Here is a 21,801-nt window from a genome sequence, read left to right on the forward strand (position 1 = left end):
CGTCCGGGGCCTGTGCTCCGCAACGGGAGAGGCCACAACAGTGAGAGGCCCGCGTACCGCAAAAAAAAAAAAAAAAAAAAAAAAAAAACTAATACAGTACTCCAGCCAGAGTCAAATATACTTTAACAAACTTTTAGAGATATGAAACCCACTCTTAATCAGAAATTCAGAAACTCAGAGTGGAGATAAAAAAAAAAGCAGGAATATATAAAGCATGAATGACTGAATGCAGGAAAGAAATGAAATAGACATTATTATTTTAGAAATAAAGAACAAATGACAAGAACCCCAACAGAGAATAAAAAGAACTACAGGGGCCATTGAAGAAAGGCATTAAAATAACTAAGAAAATGAGTATGAAATAAATAAAAATAAATAGTAAAATCATCCTTAACAGAAAATGCATGTGTTAGATGAGCTTTATTTAGGAGTGACTTATAGTGCTGTTGCTGTTAAGTTCAATGTTAATAAATTAAAAAACAAATAGATTAAATAAGGTGTCTTTAAACTGAAACACACATAAAACAAGGTTATGCGTTGATTAATGAAAATGTTGTGATCTGAGGCTCACAGGAACCTAACTCTGTATTTCCTTTGGGATAATGATACAGTATTTGTTAGTTCTGCATTTGCAGCAACCTTATAGAATAAATGCTGTGAATAATTAAAAAAAAAAGAATAAAAATACCTGGAAAGAAAATGGTCAATAAAGAAAATAGGTAAAGATAATCCAACATTATATATATATATATAAAATTGAAGTACCTGAAAAAGAAAAATGAAATAATCAAATGGAACTAATATTTAAAATTACAATGCAAGGTAGGCAAAATAATCTTGAAAAAGGACTAATTTGGAGGACTCAGTTTTTGATTTCAAAACTTACTGTATAACTTAGAATAATCAAAACAGTGTGGTGTTGGCATAGGATAGACGTATGGACCAATGGAATAAATAGAAAATCCAGAAAGAGACCCTCACATATGTGGTCAGTTGATTTTCGAAACAGGGGTACCAATGTCATTCAGTGGGAAAAAAACAGTTTTTCAACAAATGGTACTGTAAAACTGAATATCCACTTGCAAAAAAAAATGAAGTTGTACCTTTACCTTTCACTACATATAAAAATTTACTCGGGGGCTTCCCTGGTGGCGCAGTGGTTGGGAGTCCGCCTACTGATGCGGGGGACGCGGGTTCGTGACCCGGTACGGGAGGATCCCACGTGCCGCGGAGTGGCTGGGCCCGTGGGCCACGGCCGCTGGGCCTGTGCGTCCGGAGCCTGTGCTCCGCAATGGGAGAGGCCACAGCAGTGAGAGGCCCGCGTACCGCCAAAAAAAAAAAAAAAAAAAAAAAAAATTAGCTAAAAAATTAACTCAATGGGTCAAAGACCTAAATGTAGGAGCTAAAACTATAAAATTCTTAGGAGACATGGGGAAAAATCTTTAAGAAGTTGAATTTTGCAATGATTTCGTGATACCAAAAGTACAGGCAGTAAAAAAAAGATAAATTGGACTTGATCAATATCAAAAACTTTTGTGCATCTAAAGGAGTATCCAAGAGAAATAAAGCCCACAGAATAGGAGAAGATATTTGCAAATTATATATCTCGTAAGGGATTAATGTCCAGAATAAAGAACTCCTACAACTCAACAACAAACAACCCAACTCTAAAATGGGCAAAGGCAGAGATAAACCCAAGCACATATGGTCACCTTATCTTTGATAAAGGAGGCAAGAATATACAGTGGAGAAAAGACAGCCTCTTCAATAGTGGTGCTGGGAAAACTGGACAGCTACATGTAAAAGTATTAAATTAGAACACTCCCTAACACCATACACAAAAATAAACTCAAAATGGATTAAAGACCTAAGTGTGAGGCCAGACACTATCAAATTCTTAGAGGAAAACATAGGCAGAACACTCTATGACATAAATCACAGCAAGATCCTTTTTGACCCACCTCCTAGAGAAATGGAAATAAAAACACAAACAAATGGGACCTAATGAAACTTCAAAGCTTTTGCACAGCAAAGGAAACCACAAACAAGACAAAAAGGCAGCCCTCAGAATGGGAGAAAATATTTGCAAATGAAGCAACTGACAAAGGATTAATCTCCAAAATTTACAAGCAGCTCTTGCAGCTCAATATCAAAAAAACAAACAACCCAATCCAAAAATGGGCAGAAGACCTACATAGACATTTCTCCAAAGAAGATACACAGATTGCCAACTAACACATGAAAGAATGCTCAACATCATTAATCATTAGAGCAATGCAAATCAAAACTACAGTGAGATATCATCTCACACCAGTCAGATTGGCCATCATCAAAAAATCTACAAACAGGACTTCCCTGGTGGCGCAGTGGTTAAGAGTCCGCCTGCCGATGCAGGGGACACGGGTTTGTGACCCGGTCCGGGAGGATCCCATATGCCGCGGAGCAGCTGGGCCCGTGAGCCATGGCTGCTGAGCCTGTGGGTCTGGAGCCTGTACTCCGCAATGGGAGAAGCCACAACAGTGAGAGGCCCGCGTACAACAAAGAAAAAAAAAAATCTACAAACAATAAATGATGGAGAGGGTGTGGAGAAAAGGGAACCCTCTTGCACTGTTGGTGGGAATGTAAATTGATACAACCACTATGGAGAACAGTATGGAGTTTCCTTATAAAACTAAAAATAGAACTACTATATGACTCAGCAATCCCACTACTGGGCATATACCCTGAGAAAACTGTAATTCAAAAAGAGACATGTACCAAAATGTTCATTGCAGCTCTATTTACAATAGCCAGGACATGGAAGCAACCTAAGTGTCCATCAACAGATGAATGGATAAAGAAGATGTGGCACATATATACAATGGAATATTACTCAGCCATAAAAAGAAACGAAATTGAGTTATTTGTAGTGAGGTGGATGGACCTAGAGTCTGTCATACAGAGTGAAGTAAGTCAGAAAGAAAAACAAATACCATATGCTAACACCTATATATGGAATCTAAGGAAAAAAATGGTCATGGAGAACCTAGGGGCAAGACGGGAATAAAGGCACAGACCTACTAGAGAATGGACTTGAGGATATGCGGAAGGGGAAGGGTAAGCTGTGACAAAGTGAGAGAGTGGCATGGACATATATACACTACCAAACGTCAAATAGATAGCTAGTGGGAAGCAGCTGCATAGCACAGGGAGATCAGCTCGGTGCTTTGTGTCCACCTAGAGGGGTGGGATAGGGAGGGTGGGAGGGAGACGCAAGAGGGAAGAGATATGGGGACATATGTATATGTATAAGTGATTCACTCTGTTATAAGGCAGAAACTAACACACCATTGTAAAGCAATTGTACTCAAAGATGTTAAAAAGTAAAAAATAAAAAAAAAATGGGCAAAGGATTTTAATAGACATTTCTCCAAGGAAGATACACAAATGGTCAATAAGCACATGAAAAGATGCTCAATTTGCTTAGATCAAAAGCAGAGTGAGATACCTCTTAATACTAATATGAAGGCTATAATTAAAAAGAAAGTAACTGGTGAGCATTTGGAGAAATTGGACCCCTTATACAATGTAAAATAGTACAGCCGCTACGGAAAAGTTTGGTGGCTCCTCAAAAAGCTAAATGGAAGTTACCATATCACCTAGCAGTTACACTCCCAGGTACATATCCACAGGAACTGAAAACAGAGCTTTGAATAGATACGTGCATGCCAATGTTTATTTCAGTATTTTTCACAGTGGCAAAAGTCAGAAACAACTCAAGTGTCCATCAACAGATGGATAAACAAAATGTGGTCTGTACATGCAGCAGAATATTATTCAGCTGTAAAAAGGAATATAGTTCTCATACATCCCACAGCATGGATGAGCCTTGAAAACATTATGCCAAGTACAAGCCAGGCACAAAAGGACAAATATCCTCCTTATATGAAGTATCTAGGATAGTCAAATCCTAGAGAAAGTAGAGGTTAACAGGGGCTGAGGGGTGGGAGAATAAAGAGTTATTGTTTAATGGTTACAGAGTCTCTGTTTGGAGTGATGAAAAGTTTTGGTAAAAGATGGTAGTGGTAGTTGCACATCACTGTGAATGTAATTAATGCCCCTGAATTGTACACTTACAAATGGTTAAAATGGCTAAAATTGTTATGTAAAGTTTAAACAGTTAATAACAGAATATATCCCAAACCATTAAGTATATACTTTAAATAAGTTATATTGTAGGTGAATTATATCTCAATAAAGCCGTTAAAAAGTACAATGCAAGAAAACCAAAGGAAGTCCAGATCTACATACCGAGCGGAACCATCATGAATTTGGGAAAATTGACCTGTAAAGTCAACTCTGAGATATCCTAGTAAAGGTATTACATTTTATATAAAAATATTCTCATGACTTCAGAAAGACCATGTCATTTACAAAGGAAAGAAATTCAGGTTGGCATCAGACACTCTGACAGCAGCATACAAATCAGGACAAAAGCATTTTCAATAAAACTTGAGAAAGATAGTATGAGAAAAGCTTCCCAGTTTGACAGCAGAGTTGGGTCTTGGTGTGTGATACAGCCAGATAAGTGCTAGAAAGGTATCTTGAACCAGGGGACCAGAACGTACAAAGGTTGGAAGCAAGAGAGTGCAGGAAACTTTTAGGACCCGCAAATATCAATAGTTCAGTGTGGCTGGAGTCTCTGTGAATTGGAGAGGCTCCTAAGGCCTTAGATTTCATCAAGCAGTTCATTTATTCATTCCTTAACTTAATGGGTGTTTCTTGAGTATTTGTATTAAGTGCTCAGTAATGTCTAGTCAGTTATGTGTTACTGAGAGCGTTGTTTCTGAGATCTATATGAAAAGATGAGGGAAAGGTTAAAGGGACTAGGGGAATGTGCATATACACTTTAATTTATGTGTGGAAAAGTAGCATGGGGTTTACTTGAGTAATTCTTCTGTTATTCTAAATATCCTTTTTCAACTGAAAATGTGCATTTCAGCTTTTTCATCAGCCTAGTAGTATTAAAAAAAGTATGTTGGCAGTTAATCCATTTAAGAGGCAGAGGGAGCCTAGCCAGTTCACCCATTGGGTAATCATACAAGTGCAGAGAGATGGTTGCATCCAGGAACTGATCAGACTGACACAAATGCAAAAATACATGAGATGAAAACCATTGTTATTAAGCATACATTTTGTGCCTAGCACTGGTCTAGGTACTGGGGATGCCACAGCGAATAAGAACTGTTATCAAGTTGCCCACAGATTCATACATTGCTGATTACATCACAGAATGTAAATGAGGTAGGCACCAAGGTGTGGTGAGATCAGAATTTTTATCTTCATATACGCTGCTGAGTGGGCATCCCAAGACTTACTGTAGTTCTTCATCTGAGTGTAGAATTGTTTCAGTTAAGTGTATTTTCCTTTACATTTTCATGTTAGTTAAGATCCTTACGTTGTAAGTGACAGAAATCAATTTGAATAACTTGACCAGAAAAGGCAAGATTATTAAAAGGTTACCAGATTATCTCATGCACAAAACATAAGGAAAGGGATGTAGCTGGGTCCTTGGGAGGATCTGAAAAACCAACAAGCATTCAGGTGGTTCAACACTGCATTACTTAAGCCATTTCACATCAGTATTGGGTATCAGTTTTTAATGCAATTACTGTACAGTGTCGTATAGAGCCTTAAAAACGTAAAAGGAGCAGGCATCATTTTCTTTATGTGAAAGGTGAGGAAATAATCCTAGGAAGATAAAGTGATTTGTCCAAGGTCACGTCCCAAGTTTAGTGGGTAAGCCCAGAATCTAGAACAGAGTCCTGACTCTTGAATCTTTTCTTTTCCCATTAGCCTTGTTCAAATCCTTCTTTTTCTAACATGCAAAAATTTCCCCTTATAATTCCCTCACCTTCTTAATTTTTCTTTTATCATTCATTTTGGTTTTGGACTTAAAGGAGTCACCTGTGTGTCCTTAATAATAGGCTTATCTGAGACATCTCTTAAAACTGTCTTTAATTTATACCCTGTAATATGAACATGAAGGAGGAGCCACTAGGAGAGGGAATAATTAAAGAGATTAGTGGGAGATCTCAGTTGTCTCAGTGATTTTCTTATTATCATCCGTGAAATGCCTTATCAGAAATGGGCGATTATAGTTTAAATGATCAGTCGGAGTTTGAAAAGGATTTGAAAATTCATCAGACACTTTCTGAACTTGGAGTTATAGCCTCGTTGTTTTCCAAACTCCAATTTTTCCTCCACAACGAACAATAACTTTGATTAAACAGCTGGCAGTTACTATTGAATGCCTCACAATAACAAAAGTCTTCCTTCAGATCAGGAAATTTTATCTAAATTGCTTTGCTCTGCTTCGGTGATTGTGAACTTCTGACCTAAAAATTTCTTTCAACAAAGTGATTACTTTTTAAAAGAAAGAGCCCCAAACTAAATGAGTAATTCAGTGAACGTGATACAAAGCAGAGGTCAAGGCACAAAAGTTGTCCTGTCAGTAAACATTATTAAAAAACAATCAAGTTTGTATTCACATTTATATTGGGAAGGCTATAGACAGCAGCTGAGAGAGAGAGAGGCATGAAAGTAACACTAAGTCGTCAAGGGCCTTCCTCACTAGTTTTGCTCTTAAAAGGAGCAGCTACCTTTATGGTAGCTAGTGCTGTGTGCCAAGCACTGTGCTGTCTTTTCCATATGGATTAATTAGTACCCCAACTTCAACCCTTCCTGCCCTCCTGCTGGCATTTCCCATTGGTTGAAACCAACTGGAACCAAAAAGGAGAGGGAACCTCTTAGTCTTCTTTGGCACAGAACAAGGCAGAGTCCATCTGGAGGGGGTAAATGGAGATACTCGGCTCACCTTAGCATTTGCCACTATTTGAAATTGAACAACAATGAACAAATAACTATAATTTATCTCCCCTGTAATGAAGGCTCCAGGAGGCCAGGGATATAATATTACTCTTGTCAAATAAATTTACAAGTGGCTGCCTATACATTGTCTTTCTATCCGTTCCTGTGTTCCTCCATCCATCTACACAACTATTAGTGGGCCACGGTCAGGAGAGCCCTTTTACTTTTTTATATGCACCACAAAATGTTGGGATGCTGAAGGACTTATTCTTTTCTTTGTGCTGCTCTGTTTGTTTGTTTTAATTTAAATAGAAAAACAGCTAGAAACGGCCTCATGGAGGACATTGTTCCTCTGTGCCTCTCACTCTGCCTTGGAGATGTCCTAAGCAGAGTCCCAGCTGCTCCTGTCATAGGCTAGCTTGACTGTGTAGCAGGGCAGGAGAGATCCTAGTCAAACCTGACTTTGCTTGTTGAGGACAGACTTTGCCAAATAAAGCCTTCATCAGAGATTCTTTTTTTTACAATGGGGCCAGGCTGGCACCTGTTAAATCTGATTTTACGAGGGGCGTAGAAATCTGTATTTTTGGAAAGCTTACTAGGCTCCCTTAGTATTTGGCAAGAGACCTTACCTTATGTGTGCTTTCCAAGGTCCTGAAAAAGTGAAGCGGTCAAAGAATACAGATCTCTGCTTGACTCTTGGGTACACCAATGTTGCCGGTGGTGGTGGTGGTCTGTGGTTGCATCAGGACTTCATGGAGAGAGAGAAATATTTACCTTGTCCCTTATCATAGCTTCTAGACCCTGAAATATTTCGCATGGGTTGTTTGGAAATGGTCAATCTCAGGCCTCTGGGGAGACATCCATTTGCTCTGGGAAGCTTTAAAGCATTACATGAGGATGTCGCATATGGTCTCTGCATGACAGATGGCTTTTGGATCTTTATATATTAATATAACAAGTAGCAGATGGAGGCTGAATCAGAGACCTTCAATGTCCTTTCTGACCCCGACAGTCCTAGTTACCGATGTGTGCTTTATATAAACATCAGGCCTTTGATTTATCATTAAATTTAAATCTTCATTTAGATGAATAATAAAATGGGGTTACACTAAATTTTCACCCACTCATGAGTATCAGCAAATATTTTGGAGGCAGCTAGTCTGGGGTATAATTGAACGCTTTGTGCAGCACATTTCTGAACTCCTGGAAAAAAATGGGACTAATGACTGGATTCATGTGCTATCAGTGGCTACACCAATAGAGTGATTTAGGAGGCTCTTGCTCTCCTTCCTATCACACCGCTGCCCCTAAACTCCTCTTTTATAGAAATTGTAAAGCTGACAGTGGGTACTGTTTTCTAACCAATTGAGCCAAGGGTCTTAGATGAGGCTTCTGGTATCTTTTTTCTGAAAATACACATCAAATTAAAGTACCTCCTGGATTGTTCTGTGAGGGTGAAAGCGTTGATCTTACCTAATAACATTAATAATGTTTTACTTTAGAAAAGCATTTTAGAATTTGCAGTGTACCTTTATTGAGATGATCTGTTTTATATTCATTGAAAACCTATGTAATAGGTATTGTTATTAAGTTTGTGAGTGAAGAAACTGTGAGGGCCCAGAGAGGTTTTGTAACTTGCCCCAAGTCACAAAGCTTAAATGGTAAAGCTAAGACACAAACGGATGTTTTCTGACTTTAGTCCAGTGATCTTTCTGTATCTCACACTATTTATGTAACCAACTGGTTGAACATTTGACTTTTTAAGAACAGAATCAATAGAGGATTGTAAGACAATGCGGCATAGCACGAGTTTACATCTGGATTTGAATTTAGGCTTTGCCATTTATTGAATGGTATCACGTAAGTCATTTAACTTCTGTGAACATCTATCAGTTGACTATAGCAATGCCTGCCTTTTAGGGTTATTTCAAGGATTATAAAGTTTGTAAAGCTCTTGCATATAGTAGATAATCAAGGGCAGCTCTTAAAAGTTTTGAGGCTGTGTCTCTCTGTCTGAGTTTGAGGATTACTGTCCTTGCCAAGTGGTCTTCTATCATCTACTAGGACATCCTTCAGAGACTGTAGTTCATTGCTTCCCAAGGCTGTTCCTTCTCTCTGTGTTTTCTGACTGCTAGAAAATTCTTACCTTGAGCTAAAAATACCTCCTTGTAACTTACACTTGTTGGTATACGTTTTACGTCTCTCAGCTACATAGACCAAATCCAATCCCTCTTTCACGTGACAGTCCTCCAAATATTTGAAGACTTTATCTTGCTTTCCCTTAACCTTTACTTTTTCAGGCTGAACATCCTCTGTTCCTTCAACCATTCATCACTTGATTTGGCTCACAAGGCCCTCACAATCCTACTCGGTTCTTTCTAAAGTGTGTCTGTTTATCATCTGAGAAGTTCCTACAACTACATGTGATTATCTCTAGGCAGATGAACTCAGATTAGAATGAGATAATTGTCTTCTTCTGGTACAGTTTAAGATGATAACATCCTTTTTGGCAGCCTTATCTTAGCTTACTGTTGATCAAAACAGCTGTGTACTTTTTCTCAATATGTATTTCTGTTAAACCTTAGATCTCACATTCTGTCTTTGAGAAGCACAGTCCCTAAGCATGGGATCTTTCATTTTTTGATGTGAAATTTCGTCTTATTTGATTTGGCCCTAATTTCTGCCTGTTAATGCCTCTTTTAATCCTGGTGGTATTATCTTAAAATGTATTATGATTGAAACAATCATACCAACTCCGTATTTTCCTGCAGATTCAATAGGCACACTGCTATCACACTGTTGAATCATAGGTAACAGTGCTAAATATGACAGAGCTGGTTGTCTGACCTGATCCCACAGTCAGCATGATCTGGGGATAGGGAGAGCATAAGGGTTAGTAAGAAGTTTTAGGAGAGAGATATCTGGGGCATAAAATATGGTTAAGAAAGGAAAGTACTGTTGGTATGGAGATCCCGAGGAGGAGAGAGAAAAGAGTAAGATTTAATTGCCAGACAAGAAAAAGCATGCATCTGGCAAGTGTTTTCTAAGTGGATGAAGCAGGTCTTCATCCATCTTCTTGGGAAGACCTCTCTTTCTCTTGGAGGGTATTCATACCCTTCTCTGGCAAAGTCTCTTTGCTAATCTCATTTGAACACTGCTGACTTCTCTTTTACCACAACAAAGGCATCTCCATCCAGATTTCAATTTTGCCTTCTCTTTTTAGTTCGCATTTGTATTTACTCTGCTGACAGCGGCTTCGAAACTGTTTAGAAACCTGCTGAGCCCTGCTACCGTCCTCTCTCCTGGGCTCTGCGTGGATTTGGTTTAGAAGTCAATTCTTCCATGTTGGTGCCATACTGTATTCACCTCTGTAATCCATCTCCCCGATTACAGTCTGTGCCTCCTGTACAATGCCAGAGGTGCCGTTTTCCCCTTGTCATTTGCTGAGTGTCATTGGTTTTGTTAAACAAACTGGTAGGAGGAGACCACAGAGCTCCCCTTGGGGGGTATTCCTTTCATGTCCTTCTGGTACAAGCCCTGTGTGATGTGTCTTCCCTGTTAGCAAATAATTACCAACAGCCAAGCAACCTGACACGGAAATTCAACAAGTAGCTCATCAGTGTACATCGCTGGCAAACACTCTTGCCACAGTGAGTAAGCTTTGAGGAACTGTTTTGTAGATTGCCATGACCTACGGAATGGATGCTGAACAGGGCCAAGAGCAATGCCAATGACACCATAGGTGTCTTTTGTTTTTCTAGTGGTGATCAAGAACTTCGTGTTCTCACATTTCCCCTATGAAGCTGAGGGGGGAAGATTGCACGATGCCCCCTTTAACCTGAGTTCAAAAGAGGGAATTGCCTCCTGTGCAAGCTCCCCCGCCACCGTATTAGTGCGGGGAGATAGAATGGGAGTTGTCTTGTGTTCTCTAATAGGGAACTTTGTCTAAGGAACACCTTGATATTCACTAGTGCTGGCTTAAAGGCAGTGAGGATGAGGCTCTCTATCTAGCAAAGGAAGGTCATTGTAGCTTTCCTCTTCAGGGAGTATGTGAACACTTTTCTTCAATTCTAGGCAAAGCCCCAGATAAACCTCTTCATTTAGCATCTCATTTGGGCTTCATATTGTCTTACTGAACAGCGGCATGATACATGTCAATTCACAAGGTTTACATTGGAAATTCATTCTTCTGTATAATTGGGAAAGGTACTGCGGAGTCCCTTCAGAGGCCTTTCTTCACCCAGGTAAATAAAAATCCAGTATTCCTTCATATGTAGTGTTGTTGAACCACTGCATTTCTTTGTGTTGAGCTCTCAGGGCTTTATCGGTTAACAGAAAATCTAGTTCTTCATAGAATATTGACTGGTCTTTAAGCAGATGGGATGCTTGCTAGGGAGGGCATTCTTAAAGTCATGAATAAAGAGAAGTTGTACCTTGTGAAGAAAATTCCTAATGGGAGCCCTTGATTCAGTGGCTGACTTGCACGAGGAGCATGACACTCTTTGCAGTGTTCATTCCTCTTGAGCAGTTTTTATGTTTGACTGGATGTTTAATTTTTCATGCTATTGTGTTAGAAATGAGTTACTTACACTTTAAAATACTGTTAGATACTAATGGCATGCAAAATTCCCATAATTCTCCCAGTACACTTTTTTTTTTTTTCTTTTTGCGGTACGCGGGCCTCTCACTGTTGTGGCCTCTCCCGTTGCGGAGCACAGGCTCCGGACGCGCAGGCTCAGCGGCCATGGCTCACGGGCCTAGCCGCTCCGCGGCATGTGGGATCCTCCCAGACTGGGGCACGAACCCGTGTCCTCTGCATCGGCAGGCGGACTCTCAACCACTGCGCCACCAGGGAAGCCCCCCAATACATCTTAATAGCCAGCATCACATTTGAGTTCAAGGCCTAGAAACACGACTAAATGGGAATTGGGCTTTTATTTTGACCAAAAGAAAGGGTAGATTTTAGATGGTTATAGAGTAAATGCATTATTTGTGTCAGATAGCCTATGGGAATATGATAAATTTGGGCTGATTATAATGCCATCAACTTAAGCAGTAAATCATGCACTTATCGAAAGGACTATGCTTGATCTGATTAATTTTCAAGTTGCTGACTATTTCTCTTGACTGTTTCTTTCTGAAATACATGTATCTGGCTTTCCTGTTAGTGAGTTGTCTGCCTGACAGATTCAAACTTGCTATCCCTATCTCTTTTCTGGATGGAAAACAGTGAGAGGGCTTTTTTTTTATCTTGCTCTATTTTTTTGGGGGGGCGGGGGGCTTCTTGTGTAAATCTCATGAGCTGGGGGTGATGGAGGAAAATACTTGAAAAAAGTTATCACATGTCACTCATTTTCATTGACTGCATTTTCCTCAGGAATATCTGCATAAAGTCTCAAGTTCAACTGCCTGATTTCTTAGTTTGTGTCATTCATTTTTGGAAATTGTGCATCATAAAGTCTTAGCCATAATACTTTAGGGCTTGTATAACTGTCTGTAGCCCTCTTATTCTGGACATACTGGCTTCATTCATTCATTCAGTATATAGAGTGGGCACCTACTTTGACTAGGCTCTCTTCCAGATGGTAGAGATACTGACATGAAAAAGATAGACGAGGTCCTTGCTTTCAAGATGCTTACTTCTGGTAGGAAGAGACAGTCCATTGGCAAAGAGCCTACTGTGGAGAATCTTGTGCTTTGATAAGGGTAAAACAAGCTAAGTGATGAGTGGTTAGTTGCTACTTTATATAGAATGGTCAGGGAAGGTGTTAGTGCAGGAGACAAGTGAGCAGGTGCAGGGACGTTGTTGCGAGAGTTTTATTTCCTCCATACTCAGCAGATAATCAGTGGTTGTAGCAATCAGGAAGTGCAGGCACAACTTGAGTGTGAAAGTACTGGACCCAGGGGTACCAGGAAAGACCAATTGCTCCTTCCTTGGCAGGGAGGTATGGGAAAGCAGGTTTAGCCAGGACCAGAATTTTAGACTTCAACGGTTAGTGGGAGGGTATAGAGTCATATGCTGATGTTCTAGAGAGTATGTCCAAATGGGCCATCCAAGTGGGCAGGGTCTCAGAGATCAGTAAAGAACCAAAATACAGGGCAGTCAGAATACATAAAAAATGGGCTTCCCTGGTGGCGCAGTGGTTGAGAGTCCGCCTGCTGATGCAGGGGACACGGGTTCGTGCCCCGGTCTGGGAAGATCCCACATGCTGAGGAGTGGCTGGGCCCGTGAGCCATGGCCACTGAGCCTGCGCGTCTGGAGCCTGTGCTCTGCAACGGGAGAGGCCACAATGATGAGAGGCCCACGTACCCACCCCCGCCAAAAAAAAAGAATACATAAAAAATAATATATATAAAAAGGATAAATAAGGACGGCCTGAAGTAAGAACATAGAGGGCTTTGGCTTACTGCTGACATTTTTTGTTTCCCCAGAAACCTTTTATATGGATTGGCTAAATCCAATTAAGATCCCAAATGGAGTAGGAAAGTGCCTAGTACTGGATTAGGCAAAAGTGTTAGGAGTAGTGTCTTGTCATATTTTACTCATATAAAAACTATGTATTTTGTTGTTGTTCTTGGTTTGTTGATTGTGTGTTCAAACGTACAGTCTAATATATTATAAAATATTTCTTATACCTCTTTTTCCTGAGCCCTTCTCCTGTCTAATGTGAGTTTATGATGAACTTTCAACAAAAGTCAAGCTTTTGTAAATGTCAAAGAATTACATTTTTTGGAGGGATGTAAAAGATATTAAGATGTTTGCTTAATTTGCATAGAAAAGTTTGTGACTTACGTCTTGAAAGAATTGAAAAAAGCTAATGAATGACATTTCAAAACTAACATAGTAAAAATACTGGGATTTTGGTATGTCATAGAAAATGTACTTTGTCCAAAAATTTTGTTTTAATCCAAAGTTTAGAATCTAAGTAGGTTGTCAGTGTGCACTCTAACCAGGTTAAACAGCAACAGAAGTTAATGCTGTTAATTCCTTTTTTTTTTTTTTATAAATTTATTATTTATTTTTGGCTGCGTTGGGTCTTCGTTGCTGTGCGCGGGCTTTCTCTAATTGCGACGAGCGGGGGCCCCTCTTCGTTGCGGTGCGTGGGCTTCTCATTGCAGTGACTTCTCTTGTTGTGGAGCACGGGCTCTAGGTGCACTGGCCTCAGTAGTTGCGTCACTGAGACTCAGGAGTTGTGGCACACGGGCTTAGTTGCTCCGCGGCATGTGGGATCCTCCTGGACCAGGGCCCGAACCCGTGTCCCCTACGTTGGCAGGCGGATTCATAGCCACTGTGCCACCAGGGAAGTCCCAGGAATTTTAATTTATTTGAGTGAATAGCACAGACTTGGGGTCTGGGCTCAAATCCCAGCTCTGCCATTCACCAGCTGCCTAAACATGGACAAGTTATTTAACCTTGCCAAGCCAAGAATACCTGCCTGATGGTGGTATTGTGAGGATTAAGTATATCAATATAAGGAAAGTCCTTAGTACAAATGCTTGACACACACTTGGTACTGTGTAAGTGCTGGCTGTTATGTGGGTGTGTCAGCTCTACTTTATTCTTCATTCACAACTCAGCTGTAGTGTCCCCTTTGGAAAGTCTTCCCTTTCTTTTCTGTTTTTTAAAAAATATCTTTATTGGAGTATAATTGCTTTACAACGTTGTGTTAGTTTCTGCTGTATAACAAAGTGAGTCAGCTACACGATATTTTCTTTCTTCTCTGCTTCCGCAGATCCTTGCACTTATTGCACTGAATTGTAAGGTGTGTGTGGGTGTGTTGTCTGTCTGGCTCAGGCATTTCACCTGAGGGCAGGAACTTGGCTGTGCTAACTTCGCCTGTGTGTCCCCATAGCCAACAGAGTGTCACACACATTGTAGATAGTCAGATGTTTCCGGATGGGAAGGAAACCTCATTAATCAGAAGAGTAGAATATCAGAATACAGTATTCGATTTCCTGACCACACTGGAAACCAAGGAGTTTATGTATTAGCTTTGACTTTTCATTTCAGTTGATTTGGGCAATACTACATTTAAGTGGTAGATCATTGTGCCCTACCAGCTTATTTGCATGAGCCAGTCCAGCTCAGGGATCAGCAGCCCTTTTGCCAAGATTCTGATTGTATTTGTCTGGTATGTTGGTGTCATAACTCCCCCTGTACAAGGGTGAGGTTAGGGATGTGATAATCCTGTTTCTTAGTTTATGAGATATTATCAGCATTAATCCATGCAATCCTCCCTCCCTCCCTCCCTCCCTCCCTCCCTTCCTTCCTTCCTTCCTCACTTTCCCTCTCTCCTCTCCCCACCTCCCTCCCTTCCTTCCTTTCACTACCCCCACCTCCAACCATTCCCATTCCTTTAGGAAAACACTGTCGTATACCTTATGTGACTCTTAAAGTTTGTGTATATCTTTGGCTAATCGATAAAATAGTTTTGCATGTATGTAGTTTTAGTTTACATAATTATAGACCTTTTTAGCTTTTTCACTCTTTTTAAAATTTTTAGCTTAATATAATTTTAATCCTACAGAAAAATTGAGAATGGTCCAAAAAACAATCATAAACACTTTGCTCAGATTCTGCTCTGTCTCTCAAAGTAATAATGTGTGTTTACATATGTATGTATTTATATTGTGTATATACACATTGTTATTTTGAGCGCTTTGAGAGTAAGTTGCAAACCTCATGACCCTCTACCCCTAAATACTACAGTGCATATTTCCTAAGAACAAGACATTTAAATAAACACTATCCACGTTCTCAAAATCAGGAAATTGAACACCAATACTATTTTGTAATCTACGGTTTCTATTCAGATTTCACCAGTTTTCTACTAATGTCCTTTATGAGATTTTCTTTTTTCCTGCCCCCAGATCCAGTCCAGGATCCTGCACTTAGTAAACATTAGATAAAGGCCTCCTTTGCTCATTGGAGCTCACATTCTAGCATATTGAAAACCAAAAAGAAAGCATTTGAATGGAAAGCTCCTCTCACTCTGATAGATGCAAATGTTTTAAAATGAAGGTGAAGATAAATAGTTTGACAACATTTTCAATTTTTTAGTGAAATGAACTCCTAGAAAATTATGCTTCTGCCTCTTCCCCTAAATAGCAATTTCCTTTTCTCTCTGGCCTCCTCTGAAATTCACCAGTGTTGAACATAAGTTTTGCATCGTTATGTCCATAGTGCATAAATAATTTTGCATTCTACTTTCCTCTGGTGAAAATTATTTTGTATATATTTTCCCACATTTCATAACCTGCATATTTAATCACTCTTAATGACTAGTAAATTCTGTCAAGCTGAACTACTGTAACGTATGTGTTTCTCTTTTGTTGTAAGTTTGGCTTGTTTCTAGTTTTTCACTAATATTAGAAAAAAACTTTTTTAAGGAAGTATATAGCATCTTCTTGTATTAAAGCAGTTTTGACAAATTGTTTCATTTAAAATGTTTCCTTCTAACATACAGAAAGAAAGGTTGCATTTTTGTGGAGAAAACACAGGCTGTCTTTTTCAGGGAAACTTATTTTTCCTTGATTATGTTTCGAGCCTCCATTTATAATGGAAAGATAATTAATAGAGAGGGATCTGATATATTTAGATCTTTGTCAGTTGAATACTTTGTATGTATTGTTAGGGAACAGCATGTTTCCAGTGGGGAATAGGAGAGTAATGCATGATGTGGCTAAGATGTAAGACTGCAGTGTGATAGTTCCCAGCTGCAACGGCCTTGCAACCATTCACTGGCTTTGACACAACTGGACAATCCTTCAGGTCTTCCGCACTTTCCTACTGAGAGCTGCTGGAGGAATCCATCACTCTCTGCCAGGAGGCAGTCAGCTGCATCCCAGCTGGGAGGATTGATGAGTTGTTAGACCTCTGGACCTACCTGGGGGATGATTCTCCCCATGGCTGCTCCAAGTAAGGACAGAGGAATGAATGGAATGGACAGGGCCATCATGAGGAATGGAAGTTCACAGATGGTCCCTATATCTCACCCCATTCAGAATCTTCTGAGCATCTAAGGAGACAAGTTCAGTTCTTAGGCAAGCTCTTCCTTTCCCTTCTCAGTACTCAGGTGCTGGAAGGTACTTGCCAGGGGTGAGGTGGAGGCCTGTGATCAGCTGGTGGTTACAGGGACTGTTTCTAAATTTCAGGATTTGTAACTGACTGACGTGGGGCTTGGGAGGGCAGAGCAACTGAGACAATTCAATTGAATTGCTCAACAGAGCAATTCAGTTGTTGAGTAGGTTTTTATCAGTGCTTTCAAAGATCCTGGGACTGTTGCCTTCTCTGTATTAGTTATATGTCTTACTATATCATATGAAGGTTTTCTTCATGTACAGAATTTTGTCTTTTACTCTATGAGGGCGGGACTTTGTACGTCTGGTTTATTGCTCTGTCTCCTGTTGCCTTGTATGGAGCTTGGAGCATAAAGAAATCCTCAATAAATATTTGTTCATTGGATGATGACTTCAGTTACTTGATTTTGAACACTAGGCACATTATCATGTGTGCAGCTGCTACTCAGTTATTTAGAGGGGCAGAGGAGGTTACTGTAGAAATGAGTAGCAGCTGAATAAAGCAGTCAGGGAGTAGTAGAGCACAAAGGAGAGTACATGGGCTTTGCAGCCAGACAGGTGGAGATTCTCATCCCAACTTTACTGTTCCCTGGCTGTCTTGGTTGACCCATTTACGGTCCCTGAACCTCAGCTTTCTCACCTGTAACATGGACAAAACCACTTTACTCACAGAGTTTGTATGTAATTTGTTGCTCAGAATATAGACACTCAAAAATGTTACCCTTTTCCTTCTTCCCCTGCCAAAAGGGCAAAGATAGAAAGCCAGGAGGGGCCCAGATAATGTGTCTAAGTGTTGTCAGGAAACAGATCTGTTTATGTTACCTGTCATCTGAAATGTGCCACATATTGGCTTCATCTCTCTATACCAGCTGCTAATGCCATGAGTACTTCAAACAGTGTGCATGTACCTTTTGGTTCTGCTTTGAGCCTCTTTATTAGTAACTGTGTTGTTTGCCCTTATAGGATTTATGAACGTGTGATAGACCCTCCTGAGACCAACCTTCCCCCAGGAAGCAATTTATGGCTTGGTCAACGCAACCAAAAGCATGGTTTATTCAGAGTAAGCACTACTTTCTACTTTTGCTTTTCTGTGTGCTTGATGTGAATTTAATCATTTAATTGTCACAACAGTTCTCTGACGTAGGTGTTTTGAGACTAGACAGAGAGTTCAATGACTTGCCCAAGGTCACACACTTCACTCTACTGCCAGATATGGATGATCCAGAATGTAAATAATCCTCAAAATGTTTCTCATTGCCCTACTTCTGGGAGATTTAAGGTAATCTTCAAATTGGTTTTCATTGTCAGAACCTGTTAATTCAGTTTTGGGTGGATGTCTAGTCTAGATAATCAATAAGAAGCGACTCAACTTCCATGAGCTTTGGTTTTCCTGTCTATAAAGAGGGTAATATTGGGTTGGCCAAAAAGTTCGTTCGAGTTTTCCCATAAGGTGTTTTGGAAAAACCCTGAACGCACTTTTTGGCCAACCCAATACAATAACTGCATTCATAGAAACGTGAGGATTCAGTGATAAAGTGAATTGAAAAAGTTAAAAACATCATGAAATTTAAAGATTGTCTTGTTCTTCAATAGAATGGCAGAATTTTGCTTCTGGCAGTATGGTCGACTAGATATTTTTAAAATCCTCTTGCTTCAAAATGCCTGTAAATGCTGGATAAAACAACAGAAATCTTTTATGATTTGTCATTGCACTTATAATAAGGTATATCCTTAGAGGCTAAATACATGAAGGAGAGTGAAAACCAGAGGGATGTAGGCCAATATCAGGAAGTTAGATATTTAAGTTTATTCCTTTTCTTTCTTTTAATCTATTTCTCTATTCCAACTTTATTGAGATATCAATGACATATAACATTATGTGTGTTTAAGGTATACAACAGTTCGACACACTTAATATATTGCAAAATGATTTCTACCATAATGTTAGCTAACATCTCCATCATATCATATAATTATCATTTCTTTTTTGTGGTGAGAACATTTAAGATCTACTCTCTTAGCAGCTTTCAATTATATAATACAATATTATTAGCTATAATCACCATGCTGTACATTAGATCCCCAGAACTTATTCATATTATAACTGGAAGCTGGTACTCTTTGACCAACATCTTCCCATTTCCCCCACTCCCTCTAAACCCTGGCAATCATCATGCTACTCTCTGTTTCTATGAGTCAGGTTTTTAGATTCCACATATAAGTGATACTGTACATTATTTCTCTGTCTGATTTGTTTCACTTTGCATAATGCCCTCAAGGTCCATCCATGTTGCAAATGGCAGGATTATTTTCTTTTTCGTGGTTGAGTAATATTCCACTCGTGTGTGTGTGCGTGTGTGTGTGTGTGTGTGTGTGTGTGTGTACGTACACACACATAGACATACCATATCTTCTTTATCCATTTATCTGTTTACAGACACTTAGGTTGTTTCCATATTTTGGTTATTATGAATAATTCTGCAGTGAACATGGGGCTGCAGATATCTCTATGAGGTAGTGATTTCATTTCCTTTGGATATATACCCCAAATTATGCGGAAGCCACCCAGAAGTGGGCTTGCTGGATCATATGGCTGTTCTATTTTCAACTTTTTGGGGAACCTCTATGTTGCTATCCATAGTGGCGGTGCCAATTTACATTTCTATCAACAGTGCACAAGGTTCCCCTTTTCTCTAATCCTCTCCAACACTCATATCTCTTGTCTTTTTGATGATGGGCATTTTAAAAGGTATAATGTGATATCTCATAACGGTTTTTTATTTGCATTATTTGATGATTAGTGATGCTGAGCACCTTTTCATGTACCTTTTGGCTATTTGCATGTCTTCTTTGGAAAAATGTCTCTTCAGTTCCTCTGCCAATTTTAAAATCAGACTTTATCTTGCTATTGCATTGTATGAGTTCTTTGTATATTTTGGATATTAACTCCTTATCAGGCATATGGTTTGCAAATATTAGTTGACTATATAGGCAAGGATTTATTTTGGGGTTTTCAATTCTGTTCCATTGGTCTGTGTGTCTGTTGTTGTTGTTGTTGCTGTTGTTTTGCTAGTATCATACTGTTTTGATTACTATAGCTTTGTAGTACAGTTTGAAATCCAGAAGTGTGATGCCAGCTTTGTTCTTTCTCAGGATTACTTTTGCTATTTGGGGTCTTCTGTGATTTTATACAAATTTTAGGTTATTTTTTCAATATCGGTGAAAAATGCCATTTGAATTTTGAAAGGAATTGCATTGAATCTACAGATTGCTTTGGGTAGTGTGGACATTTTAACAGTAGTAATTCTTCTGATCCATGAACATATGGGATATCTTTCCATTTGTTTGTGTCTTCTTCAGTTTTTAATCAAAGTCTTGTAGTTTTCAGTATACAGATCTTTCATCTCCTTGGTTAAATTTATCCCTAAATATTTTATTATTTTTGATGCTATTGTCAATGAAATTGTTTTATTTCTTTTTTGGATATTTTGTTGTTAGTGTATGTAAATGCAACTGATTTATATATTTTGATCATGTACCCTGCAACTTTACTGACTTCACTGATTTGTTATAAAAGCTTTTTGGTGGAGTCTTTAGGATTTTCTGTGTATTAGATCATATCTGCAGGCAAAGACATTTTTACTTCTTCCTTTCTAATTTGGAAACCTTTTTTTTTTTTCTTTTTCATGCCTGATTGCTCTGTCTAGGACTTGTAGTACTATGTTGACTTAAGAGTGGTGAGAGTAGACACCCTGTCTTTTTTCCTGATCTTAGAAGAAGAGCTTTCAACCATTCACCGTTGAGTATGATGTTAGCTGTGGGCTTGTCATATATGGCCTTTATTATGTTGAAACGTGTTCCTTCTATGCCCAACTTGGGTGTTTCTGTTTTTTTTTTTTTTTTTTTTTTTGCGGTACGCGGGCCTCTCACTGTTGTGGCCTCTCCCGTTGTGGAGCACAGGCTCCGGATGCGCAGGCTCAGCGGCCATGGCTCACGGGCCCAGCCGCTCCGTGGCATGTGGGATCCTCCCGGACCAGGGCACAAACCAGTGTCCCCTGCATCGACAGGCAGACTCTCAACCACTGTGCCACCAGGGAAGCCCAACTTGGGTGTTTTTATCATGAAAGGATACTGCATTTTGTCAGATGTTTTTGACAGAGCATCTACTGATATGATCATGATTTTTATCTTCCATTCTATTAATGTGGTGTATCACAGTTATTGATTTGCATATGTTGAATCATCCTTGCATCCCAGGGATAAATCTCACTTGATCATGGTGTATGTTCCTTTAATGTACTCTTTAATTTGGTTTGCTAATATTTTGAGAATTTTTGCATCTATATTTATCAAAGATACTGGTCTATAGTTTTCTTTTTCTGTAGTGTACTTATCTGGTTTTAGTATCAGGCTAATGCTGGCCTTGAACAATAAGTTTGGGAGTGTTCCTGCCTCTTCAGTTTCTTGAAAGAGTTTGAGAAGGATTGGCATTAATTCTTTTTTGTTGTTGTTGTTTTTTTTTGTTTTGTGGTACGTGGGCCTCTCACTGTTGTGGCCTCTCCCATTGCGGAGCACAGGCTCCAGACGCTCAGGCTCAGCGGCCGTGGCTCACGGGGCCAGCTACTCTGCGACAAGTGGGATCTTCCTGGACCGGGGCCCGAACCCGTGTCCCCTGCATCGGCAGGCGGACTCTCAACCACTGCGCCACCAGGGAAGCCCGGCATTAATTCTTTAAGTGTTTGGTAGAATTCACCAGTGAAACCATCTGGTCCTGGGCTTTTCTTTCCTTTTCCTTTTTTAAAAATTAAGGTGTAATTTATATACGATAAAATTCTCCTCTTTAAATGTATGGTTCTGTAAGTTTTGGAAAAT

The 21,801-nt window shown here is 39.5% G+C and overlaps 1 protein-coding gene across 3 annotated transcripts in view; it reads left to right on the top strand.

Annotated features, from left to right (window-relative positions):
- The window catches only part of NELL1 (neural EGFL like 1), an 881,356-nt gene that overhangs the window by 143,354 nt on the left and 716,201 nt on the right, over positions 1-21,801 (top strand). For all 3 annotated transcript variants that reach the window (XM_007457631.1, XM_007457632.1, XM_007457633.1), the window contains one exon: positions 17,893-17,989. In XM_007457631.1, coding sequence (XP_007457693.1) covers positions 17,893-17,989 — 97 coding nt within the window. The remainder of the gene's footprint in view (positions 1-17,892; positions 17,990-21,801) is intronic.

This window comes from Lipotes vexillifer, unplaced genomic scaffold, assembly GCF_000442215.2.
Source record: "Lipotes vexillifer unplaced genomic scaffold, Lipotes_vexillifer_v1.1 scaffold505, whole genome shotgun sequence".
Classification (NCBI taxonomy): domain Eukaryota; kingdom Metazoa; phylum Chordata; class Mammalia; order Artiodactyla; family Lipotidae; genus Lipotes; species Lipotes vexillifer.